The sequence below is a fragment of the Rhinolophus sinicus genome, chromosome 1, assembly GCF_057876585.1.
Source record: "Rhinolophus sinicus isolate RSI-liver-muscle chromosome 1, RSI-T2T, whole genome shotgun sequence".
Lineage (NCBI taxonomy): Eukaryota > Metazoa > Chordata > Mammalia > Chiroptera > Rhinolophidae > Rhinolophus > Rhinolophus sinicus.
In genome coordinates this window covers 116,211,277-116,223,812 of record NC_142501.1, presented here as the reverse complement: position 1 = coordinate 116,223,812, position 12,536 = coordinate 116,211,277, and the positions used below count along the sequence as shown (strand labels likewise).

The following is a 12,536-nucleotide window of genomic DNA, read 5'->3' as shown; positions in this document are numbered from 1 at the left end:
TGGCAAGGATGTGGAGAACTTTGAACCCTCATACATTGCTGGTGGGAATGCAAAATGGTGTGGGGGCTATGGAAGTCAGTTTGGCAGTTCCTCAAAAGGCTAAACATGGCGTTATCATACAGTCCAGCAGTGCGACTCCCAGGTGTCTGCCCAAGAGAAATGAAAAAATTACACCCACCCAACACGTATACATGAAGAACCATAGCAGCATTAGTCATACTAGCCTCAAAGTGGGAACAGCTAGATGCCTACCACTGGATAAATGGGTAAGCAAAATGCGGTCTAGCTATGTAATGGATTTTTATTCAGCAAGAAAAAGAAATGACGTGCTGATACTTACTACAATGTGAATGAACCTTGAAGACATTATGCTAATAGAAAGAAGCCAGTCCCAGAGATCACAGTGATATAAAATGTCTAGAATAAGCAAATCTACAGAGACAGAAAGTAAATTAGTGGCTGCCAGGGACTGGGGAGGGTGGCGAATGGGGAGAGGTCATGCCAGCAAATGGATACAGCGTTCTTCTTGGGGGCAATGAAAATGTTCTAAATTTAGATTGTGATGATGGTTTTACAACCCTGTGAATATACTAAAAAAAAAAAAAAACCCCACTGAATTGTATGCTTTAAATGGACAAAGTGTACGGTATATAATTTATATCTCAATAAAATGTTTTTGTTTTTTTTAAGTACTAACAAAGAGTTATGGGCCACCTTCATTTCACGAATAAACTTCCAGCTCTCTGCCCCAGACCAGCATTTGGTTACACATGGAGATTTAATAACAAATGCATTCAATGGATGGAAAGAACAAAATGTACAATAGATTTAAACCTAACCTTGGGTCCTATATTCGAGGTCAGAAGGAGAATGCAGAATTAAAATGTGAGTTAGTAGCTAAGAGCTGAAAAGCTCCACATGTGGCACAGAAAAGTTAACTACACACAAAACCCAAAAGGAATCTTCCTTCTACAAAGCCTGAAAATATGGTTGACGGGTGTTTCTGAACATACCCTGCTTTCTGCTCACTGTTGTGGATGTTTTTATTTTCTAGCACCTTCTCGGGCTCACTTTGCAGTAAGTGGTCTACTGATCCTCTTTAGTTCTTCCAAGAGAACAGCTGTGGCTGATAATAAGGCCTTTATTCTGGTTGAAATGTCTTGGTACTGGGCCTCAGTTGGACTGGGCTTTGATGTTGGAGAAGCTGCCCTTTACCTCCAGATTCTATCAGGGAAAGATTAAAAAAAAAACACATTTAAGAGACTGTTTTAAAAAATGCTATTTGTTCCTCACAGTAGCTGACTTCTTACAGCTGACGTTTCCTATATGGTAAAATAAAATCCGTAAATAATCACCAAATAATTAAGACAGGTTACCTTACATTGCATTTCTGAATATATCTCTTTGGTGACTATAAATATCCTTCTCCCTGGGTGTGTCTTTATGTGTTTGCAAGTTTTGTTGATAATTGCGCTGTGTTACTTGCAACTTAGAGTTTTTCCGAGTCCTTCTCAAGGCGGCGATTATGTCTGAAAACATCCCTAAAGTCAGGCAAAGGCATTTATGGCTTTAAAAATATATATTCTTCTGTCTTTACAAAAACAGTGAGTGAGAACCTAGGAGCAGGGACAGAAAACACAGTGACGTGGGCATGGAGACAGGGCAGGTGAACAGCTGGATGGGTGAGAGCAGCTGGAAGAGGTGGGTGGGGGCACAGGCGCCAGTCCGTGCGTGCCCTGCGTGCCCCCTCGTGCCATGCAAAGTCCCACTCCTCACTCCTGCCTTTGTGCTGGGCGGGAACTCCGGGCTTCACAATGCCGGCGGCCTCCCTCCAAGGTCAGCACCAGATTTAAAGTCCCCAGCCTAGGTCCCTTCCCCCAAGTGGGACCCCAGCACCAAGACCTCAGCTCTGCTTGTAATGTCCCCCAGGGCATATGATCGGCAAACCCACAGCAACCGACTCAATCCTTGCCAGCTAACTCCATCCTTAGACTCTTTTTATCCTTTAAACATTAGCCAAAAAGTTCATGAAAAGAGGCGTGATAAGGTGATTGCCCTTAATTATATCTTCCAGGTATCCCAGTGGTGTTGCCCACCTGTTGGAGACCCAGGAAGTCCCTGAGTCATTACTCTTATGTTTTGTGATTAACTGCCTAAGTGGTGAACGGCCTAGAAAACCCCAAGTCTCTATGTCTTTCAAGGAAAGAATAAAGGAAGTGATTGAAAGGAGTTGGGAGTCAGTAAGACAAGTCCAGATCATTTATTTGCCTGGTGAGCCCTGCTCAGTGAGGTCCCGGCTCTATCACGATATGCATGTGGCCCGGGCAGGCCACTCTGACCCTCTGCACGGTGGTTCACTCCTGTGTAACATGAAGGTACACACACACACACACACACACACGACACACACACAGCTGCACATACACATATACACAGACACACATGCAAACACACACACAACACACACAGTTACACATGCGACACACAGACAGATACACAGAGACACATATACACATAGACACACATATACATACACACAGATATACACAGACAGACACATATACAGACACACAGAGACACATACATACACACTCACACACACATCTGCATCTAATTGCTCTGAGCATTGTAAATCCCTTTTAAAAGCAAGGGCAGCATGGTGGATGGTCATATGCTATTTGCATGCACAGCCTCTCTGATGCCATTGGGGAAGCTGCCCTGTGAAAGTCTGAATTAGCAACCTAAAGTCTAGGGCAGAATCAGAGGTGCGACTGTGGGCCAGCGAAACGACAGCATCCTCCTCCAGTGATGGGGCACAACCAGGCCCTGTCACCTGTGCTCTCCAGGGCTGGAAGATGTCTGCTGGTGCTGCCAGGCTCAGACTGCAGGCTCCAGAGCCGGTCTCTGCAAAGGATGTCCCCGTCCCCACGAATGGGAAAGACTTCAGGGCAGTTTGAGGAGGTGTCTCTGTTCTCAGGAATTAATACGTTGATATTCAGGCATGGTTTTAAAAAGCTTATCATGGCACCTTTAGACTTAAAACATTCCTGAATCATAAGTTAAATATAGATTTAACTTTACAAAAACGTTAAAGTCACATTATTTAATGTAGAGAGTAAACAGTGCCTTTAAAACTGTCCCTATCGATTCCATAATTACACTTTCTGGATAAGAGCCTGGTTCACAGCCAAAATCCTCAGAAGGGGGAGAGCATGCGCTGGGGGCACAGGCAAAGATATAACTGGTCTTCTTTTTTTTTTTTTCCAAATACCAAAGCTAATGTTAATGGAACAGTTATTTTCCACAAACTGTTTTTAAATTTAGCTTCTTTCTATCTTCTTTTCATGTCTTTTCTTTCTTCTTCCTTTCTTTCTTAAATAAAACTATCTCTGCTGATGGGGGTATTTGTAGCACAGCAAGATTCCTTAGGATCCCCCCAGCTTCTATTACAGGTATATGGAAATAAAGAAATAATATACAGGAATGAAAGCATGCATAGTGTTGTACTCCACAGCTGTTACTCATGGAAAAATGATAAAATTCATCAAGGCAGAGTTTTAATGAACATTGTCTTCCCATTAAATTAATTCATGAATGAATCAATCCATAGCAGAAGGAGAAAAAGGATTAAGAGAAGACAATTTCAAGAAACACAAATTTTGCAATGATCCAAGAGTTTCATATTATCAGTGGTAGGTAATGTCCTTGAATTTCATGATCATAAGTGCTCCGAAAGAAAAAAATAATAAAACCAGCTACATGCTACACCCTGTGTAATCCACTTTAAGTACATGACCTCATTTAATCCTCACAACAACCCTGTGAGGTCATATGATTCCTATCTTACAGATAAAGAAATAAATCAGAGAAGTAAATTAATTTGTCTAAGGTCACACAGTAAGTGGTAGGGCCAAATTCAAACTCAGGTATGTCTGACTTCAGGACATTCCAGTAGGTTAGTGAGTTATATGCTGTACTACTTTTCTGATGATATTAGAGGTTCAAGTTGAAGAGATGTGAATGAATGAATGAATGAATGAATGAATGAATGAATGAAAAGAATATGCAAAAGATAGCTATGCCTCAGTAACTTCCATGGTTTTTCAGGGCCATGCAACCAAAATGCTATTAAGACTAAACATGCCCCTTCTCTTAACTGGCCAGGATGTGTTGTGACTGAACCTTTTCTACCTGTCGCCTCCCCTTCCTGCTCTTGAATCTGTTAAATTAGGATGCAGATGCCCTTATGAAACTCGGTTTAGAATAATGAAGCTCGAAACAACTGAGTTGACATCTCCAATAGCTGTCCCATGCTCAGGTGGGTGTCTTTCTTTGGGTCAAGGTTCGCAGAGGACTTCTCCAATATGTAATAAAGTCCCAAAAGCTTTTAGAGAAAGCAACCTATCGTGGGGAAATGTGGGGTATGTTGCCTTTATCGCCTTTAATCTGCTTTCCTCCCAAATTGTGGAAGTTGATAAGTTTTCTTACTGCCCTTCTGATCTTAACCTCAACTTGGGAAATTTCCAAAGAAATTGCCTGGGTTTTTACAAACTGGCCCCAGAAATGGCCATTTCTCCAGGGTTGGTGTCAGATGGGGCTTTCTGCTTCACCCTGCAGACACTCTTTGGTCCTCTAAGTTTGAAAGAGTTAAGAGAATGGATGGAATGCGTCCGGAATGTTGGCCTGGAGGCTGGCTCTCTCCTCTTTGCTTCTCACCCTAGACGGACTCCCGGAGCCAGGAGAATTCACTGATGACTCTGGGTTCACGCTCTTCCCTCCATGCGGCCCAAAAAGCCGGCTTTGTGTCCTGACAGTCCATGGAGACGGATGGACGTGCAGTTATCTGCAGGGTGAGACTTGTTTTCACCTTGTCCCTGGAGAGTCCCCAGAGACAGGGAGAAAACATTTTGATTTAGGAGCTACTTGCTAATCCTTGTGGGAAAAGAGTCCCTAAAGATTAGTGGAGATGGTGGGGAGGGAAGGTAGGGGAGAGGAGAGCGGAACAGGAGGGAACAGAGTTATTTTGACTGCATTTTTCCTTCCCCTGATTAAATCTAGTGACATTTGAACTTTGCATTACTAAAAGAACCCAGCCCTGTATGTGGGGCCTGGGACCAGAGGGGAAAGGCGGGGCCTGAAGCCGGCATGGCTGCAGGGGCGCTTGGCACCGAGGACCTGCTCTGTAGCTGGGACCGGCTGGTGTGGGACCTCACTTGCCAGGCGCTGAGGACGTGCCGAGGGGGAAATCTCCTGCAGCTGATGCTGAAACCATGGTGCTTCTCCAGGGCTGTCTACCAGGTGGGACCTGCAGCTCCTCTTATGTCTCTTTACAGCATGAGAAATGGGGGTAAATGGTGGGGAAACTGCTGTCACATGTGTAGGACTATGAAGCCTGTTAGAATAAATAGGGGGCGTGGTTGCATCCTCTTCGAGACACCAGGCATTGTGAGAGGTTCTTTGTAAGCTTTATCTAAGTCAGTTTCCCAAACACCCCAATAAAGCAGGTACTTATGTCACCATTTTAGAGATGAGGTTATTGAAACTCAGAGAAGGACTGAAGTTGTTCAGTCACCCAGCTGATCAATGACAGAGCCCTGTGATTTAAACCCAAGTGTGTGTGTGTGTGTGTGTGTGTGTGTGTGTGTGTGTGTGTGTTTGTTTGTTTGTTTTCTGGCCCCAAAGATAAGAATGCTGTTTCCATGAGTTCATGTTCCTCTCACAAGAGATGCTGTTTTCTCCGTGTGTGTGTGTGTGTGTGTGTGTTGGGGTGGTGACAAGCTGGTAAGGGGCATGTGGCTGTGGAGACAGGCTGCAGGAGGAAGAGTGCTGAGCAACCACATGGCGTCTTTGTCCTCACCTCCCTGTCCCTTTGGTGGCGTACACAGCAGCCTCTGAAGTCAGACATTCACACAATCTCTTCTCAAATGTGGGAAAAAGAGAACATTTTCTGCAGAAAGGTGGCCCTTCTGAGTCAATTGGTTGGCCCTGCAGAGCGCTTAAAACAGAGGAGAAGGTTATCTGGTTTCCCCTTCCATCTGTCCAGACGGGAGTCATTTTGCCAGGGGGACTTGCATCCTGACAGCCCCAGCCCAGCCTGAGAGAAGGAGCCAGACGGACTGAGGGGGGCCTGGAGGCAAAGCAGCCAGGGCACAGCCCTTCCCTGACCTGGTTCTTGAAGGGGTGTGACCAGCTCTTCCTCAGTTGACAGTGTTTTGTAACCTAGTGTGTTTCACTAAGTCATCTTGAGTGGTTTTGGCCCTCTGTCCTTGTTAGCTGGCTCTCCACACAGCTTGGAACCAAGCAGGCACAGCTGGCCTTTGTATTTTTAGGCGTAGTTTGGCGGTGCATAATCCCTTAATGAGCTGTAATGACTAAACAATGCAGGACCGTGTAGCCATCCTTCCCCCACCCTTCCTCGTGGAATGTCTGGGCTTGCACTGAAGTGACAGCTCCTTGGAAGATGTACCCAAGAGCCCTGGGTTGATTTCACAGAGGGGCAAAGCCCTCCTGGGACCCCTTCAGGGTCCCTGCTCCTGCTTCTGCATCTGCCCACAGGCAGAGGAAGTGAAGCTCTTTCAGGTGTTTTCTGGAATCGAGATTTTTTTCCCCCCAGAATTCTTGTGTTTGAAGGGTACATACCTCTAGTTTGACTATTAAAAGCAAACATGTCTGTAATCGATCGTATAGAAAAAATTGAGAGAAATCTTCCCAAATTTGACAGCAATCAGAAAAATGTATACGATATTTCCAATGACGAGATGTGAATCTGAAAGAATTCTGGAAAAGAAATCTCCCAGATGGAAGAGTCAGTCAGTCACATGGTTGGTGGGTCCATTTGACTTACAGTCAAATCGCAAGCAGCGTGGTGTTTGGGAGTAATTTCTTAGTCCAGATAATTCTGTCTTCTTAGCTGTTGCTGGGATTGCAAATGAGTTTGGGAGCCTGGCTTCTTACCTCATCTCCCACTTTCTGTTTATCTCCTGTTTGCCTTCTCTCTTGTCTCCACTAGTGATATAAAAACCAGGACTCTAAATCGAGGAAGCAGGGTGGACTAGCCCCCCTCCGGGGGCTTTTTCAGGACTTCCCTTGATATTATAAGTGCACTGAAGAGAAAGAACATTGAATTGTTTCCACCAGGCTCTGGGGGAAAAATTTGTTTCTGCTCAACCTCTATTCAGTCCCTCAGACACTCGCTGAGCAGCAGTTGTCGCCTGGCCCTGGCTTTCTCCCTGAGAGAGTGGGGGTAATAGCTTCACAGCAGTGTAAGAATTAAACAACGGCACATGTGTGAAAGTGTGCTGCAACTACGCGAGTATGTATGAATGGCAAATGTTTTTTAATATGTTGTATTCTTACATTTTCTATCTTGGGCAAAGTTCACCAAGCGTGCCTTTATTTATCAGTGAGTGATAAGGGGACTAATAGCTATTTTTATATATTTTGTTCAGGCCGTTGTCTAGGAAAAACTCTGTGTGCCCCTTTACTCTCAAGCTACTCCCACCCACAACACTGTGACACCACATGTGGGGATTTTCCACGTCAAGCAATTCTGACACTAACCAGAGTTAGTGCAGACCCCACAGGTGAAGGGCTGGGTCCCACAAGCCTGCCCCCACTTCAGACAGTGACTGCAAGTAGTAGGTTCCCAGGTTACCCACACCTTTTGTCCAACGTGTCTACAAATCGTAGGTTCCCATGACCTCCCTCTTTAGATTTCATCCTTTCCCAGAGAGGCTCCCAGAACGCAGGGAAGCGCTTACACTGACCACTTTTATTATATGATAAAGGACACAGATGGACAGCCTGATGAAGAGATACATAGGGTGAGGTCTGGGAGGGTCCCGAGTGCATCAGCCTCTGTCCCCAGGGAGTTCAGGACTGACTATCACCCTCCTGACATATAGATGTGTTCGTCAGCCTGGTGAAAAGCTCTCCGAAACCCGTACTTTGGGGATTTTTATGGAAGCTTCTTCAAGTAAGCATGATCGATCAGTAACTAATCCCCAGCCCCTTTCCCGTTCCGAGAGGATGGCTTTAAGTTCCAAGCTTCTAATCATGGATTGGTTTTTTTCGGTGACCAGCCCCCATTCAGGAGTCCAACCAATATCATGTCACTCAAACAAAAGCCATTCCTATCACTCAGAAAATTCCAAGGTATTTAGGAGCTCTGTGTCAGGAGCCAGGGTCAAAGACCAAATATTAGAACAAAAGGTGTTCCCGATGCTCTTATCACTTAGGAAATTGCAAGGGTTTCAGGAGCTCTGTGCCCGGGACAGGGGTCAGAGATTGAGAATATAGTTTTTCTGTTATTTCATAGATTTCATGGTTTACACTCTCTCCATTGGCTGAAGTGGTGTCTGTCAAACACTGGCTGGACTTTAAATCCATCTGGGGACTTTTGTTTGTTTTTGTTTTTGTTTTGTTTGTTGGTTTGTTTTTTGTTTTTTCAACTGGGGACTTTTATTGCCACCCATGCCCAGGCCTGACTCCCAGAGATTCTTATTTAATTGATCGGGGATCTGCATATTGGTGTGTTGTGAAAGCTTCCCGGGTGATGCTAACGAGCAGTCCATCTGGAGAGAGTCTGAGCCGAAGGAGGCTCATTCTACTGTCAGCGGTCAGCAGGTACTTTTAAAAAAAAAACCCAATAGGCAGCATTAGAATCACTGGGGACCACTTTAAAAATATATATGTATTAATGTCATGAGCCCCACCTTACACTTAATGATGAAAAATGTCTGAGGGCATAGCCTGGCAATCTGCATTCTTAGCACGTGACTCATGATATGAGTAGGAACCGCTAATAGAAGACAAAAACTATTAGGTGGGCCCTGGAAACTAAGGCTCAGAGGTAATGACTTGACAAGCTCATCATGAGGATTAACTCAGAAGCACTCAATCAGTGGTAGCTGCTTTTCTGATCCTTGCAAGAACGAACATGTTTACCGCAAACCACAAAGACGGTGAGATTTGTTACTCAGATTGGCAGCGACCTTCTCCAGAACAGGATTCAGCTGCAGCTCCGGAGGGAAACTGTCCTCATTTCCAGACCCCGGTCACAGTCCCCAGACAGTGGCTGTGGTGTGCTGCAGCATTGCAGACAGCTCCCAGCTCTTTTCTGCAGGATCCTTGGTCTGTCTGAAGGGCCTCTTCCTCAGGACGTCCTGATGACGTTTCTCTCCCAGACCAAGGTTAATTATGCAGCCTGAAACCCCCATAATCACGGGGCAGTTTTAAAGGGAGAAACATATATATGTGGTGCCAAAAAAATGCATACACATTTTAAGAAAGGAAAACGGTATTAAAATTTTAATACTCCATATATACCAATAACACAAGATGAATACAAGTCCCGTTTGACGTCTGCAATTACAAGAGGTGCTCAAAGTGTTACCATCAGCATCCAGACACTTCTGATTACGGTGAACTACTGCTTGTGCAACATTGACCAAAGTGTCCACTGGTATACATTTTTTTGGCACCCCTGGTATATACAAATTTAGGTGTGCAAGGAAGATTACAGCACATTACAGATGTAAGAAAGCTGACAAACCTCACAAGCATACGAAATCCAGAAAAATCACACAAGTTTACTAATCAGTTGCCAAACACATCTCTTAATACTTTTTCTTCCCTATTTATTTTGGTTGCCTACTCTTTGATCTCTTCAAATGATTTTGTAATATTTTCTGTAGAGAGACAAGAAGATAAGTTGGCCTTTCCTCTAGCATAGCTGATCAAAATTTGTCCTTTCAATAGTGTTAATTTAGAAAAGTTTCTTTCAGCGTCCCAGCTGGTCATTGGAAATATTATGTGATTTTTTTAAAGTTGTTGTCAAATTAGGAAAGCCTTCTCTCGTGCTTCTTTTGTATATTATGTATTACTGAACAAACGTGCTGTTTATAGTAAAAGTACAGGCATGTATCCTCTAACCACCGGAATTCTGGAAAAATTCACTTGCATTCTATTTCTTTTGATAAAGAAAAAAATTACATGGTGCTTTTATAATGGTATGTTGTATATTTATGTACTCCTGACAGGGGACAAGCTTCCCCTTTCGACTGGGGATTATGAGAACTGAACCCTCTACTTATAATATTACCGTCTGATACTTAGAAGATTTCTCCACTGACTACCTTCTGGCTCCTAGCATTTTCAACCTTATTCCTCCTATGTAGATGCCACATAGCTCCATAGCTAGGCGCTGTGAGCTGTAGCGATACCTGGTTAAGATCTCGCCCCGTACTTTCATGGACAACTTTTGGGTGAGGGGGTCTGACTGGAAGCCATGCCTACACTGGTACAACTCATTTCTGTCTTTTCATAGATGGAAGTGATTGTGAACCTCAAAAACACATCCCACTAAACCCAAAGTACATGCATCCAAACTCAACTTCCCCTTATCAGAATTCTGAAAAATGCCCACAGCCATTCCAATGCCACCTGATCAAAAAGGAAAGTTTAACAGAGGGGAAGTTATGGTGGAAAGAGACATTAGTCACAACTGAAGTGGAAGCTTCACAGAGCATCCAGCTTTGTACCCTCCCACCCCACCCCCCCGTCGTCTCGTCATCTCTGGTTGTACAGTATGAACTACAGGAAAAATAAAATAAATAAGACCAACAACCAGAATTACTGCCATGCCATAAATTGCTTCTGGCCCCAAAGATGCAGAACATGTGTATGGCATATGGAAGCCTGTTTTAGATTATTATTTTTCTAAGTTGGATGTCATTAGTTATTTTTTTTTGACTTTTTAATTTTTGGTCCACTTGCTTAAATTGCACACTTCATGAGAGTTGTCCACGTTGTGTTTTATTTTCTAATACCTGCTGGACAAAACACAAAAGATGCAGAATACCTGGTCTTCCTGATTTTAGGATGCAAGCTTTATAGGAGAAGCCAAGAGAGGGACAGCGTCCCAGGCACCTCCCCATGTTCCTCCAAGAAGTGTGGTTTATTACACCGTTTTTAAAATCAGCCATGGTTCACCGATCACTGCTGCTTCTAGAAGGAAATATGGACCAGTAGCTACAGGGACCATCCAAGTGTCAGGAATTTGGGGAGAGTCCTTTTGAGACTTTATATATAGCAGTTCTAACCCAATGCTCTTACAGTAACCCTTGGTGGTCCACAGAGCCAGACCTGCAATGACCTATATCTACCATATTTTCTACAAACACTTTAAGAAAAACAAGACAACAAGTGAGCTAACCTATGAGATCGCCTTGTCATTCCGGGAGGGGGTTTGTCGTCCCAGAGAAAGGTGTGTGTGTTTTCTTCTTAGTAGAAATTGTGCTTCTATACTGAGAGGTTCTAGAACCGTGATCTATTTTGCAAATGCAACTGTATCAATTAGCTGCATGATTAGTTACAACGACGCTGGTAAATTCTCCTAATGATGAGAAACTCCTCTAAAACGAGTTCGAGTTTTCAATGATTCATTTGCATCCTCTTAAACAACTAGTACAACCAGTCTGGGACGGATGGATTATGCCATGATTCAAACAAACGTTCCCACATGTGGAAAGTTAGGCTTTGATTCTCAATTTGCTATTTTTGCTGTTCCCCTTTCATCATTTCGTTATGGCGATGTATGTTTTCAAAGGGCTGTGCCCTTTGTATTATTTAATGCCTGCATATGGTATGGGGCTTAGACTTTTCTCCAATGATCCACAACATGTGTTATGGTTAAAGGAGGGAAAAAAGGCTTGCACTAAGAAGAACAATTAGCGAATTTATTAGATTTGTTTGTAACTTTTGTCAAGTGTGTGCGCTTGTTTGTTTGAACCTTTTCTGGCAGTCATTAGGGCTGTTGGTGTCCATCAGTAAAGGATGATGTGTTTGCATTCCCACCAGTGTGCTAGAATGTCACACAGCCTGCTTGTCACAGTATTTTCTTACGTTGATACAGAATCACATCTTTGCAATAGGATTGGAAGCAAAACTCATTCTTGAATTTTCTAATTGCTCTTCTTTGATGTGGACAGTATTTGCAAACAATGTAAGAGCTCTGTTTTTATGTTGCTCATAAAATATGTTTGAGTCTGACATGTGGTATGTTTTCATCCTCCTTGAAAGCACTTTCCTGGTTCCAGTGAGAAAATAATACTATTGGATGTTTAAAGTTCACTGTCAGTTACATCAACCATCTCTCACGTTAGGTCAGTTCTTCCCAACATATGCTAGTCGACTTTCAAAGCATTGTGAAAATCAAGTCCGCGTTTTAGCTTTTGACCAACATCAAACTACCTTTGAATAATGAGGGCATCTAAATTTCTACTTAGGTGGGGTCTGGAGATAGTAATCCCATTGGAAGGGGTGTAGTCAGTTTTTTACTTAAATTGTATGTTTGTTTGGTGGGGGATCTCTTGGGATGGGGCTGACGGAGAATATGGGAAACCTAATTTCTCTGCCATTGTCTTAAAAAAAAAAAAAGATATTTAACTAGATGGAGAGTCTGCCTAGCAGCCTCGAAATGTCCTATTCTTCATAAAGTGGTGTGATTTCAAAATCCCATCAATTGAGAGACAACT

General features: G+C 43.5%; 1 protein-coding gene across 9 annotated transcripts in view; it reads left to right on the top strand.

Moving 5' to 3' along the window:
• The window catches only part of FRMD4A (FERM domain containing 4A), a 565,607-nt gene that overhangs the window by 286,410 nt on the left and 266,661 nt on the right, over positions 1 to 12,536 (top strand). For 2 of the 9 annotated variants that reach the window (XM_074324778.2, XM_074324779.2), the window contains exon 1: positions 5,131 to 5,298. The exons of the other annotated variants lie outside the window; for them this stretch is intronic. In XM_074324778.2, the coding sequence (XP_074180879.2) occupies positions 5,146 to 5,298 (153 nt within the window). In that variant the 5' untranslated portion in view covers positions 5,131 to 5,145. Of the gene's footprint in view, positions 1 to 5,130; positions 5,299 to 12,536 lie in introns of those variants that run through there. 9 annotated transcript variants of the gene reach the window in all.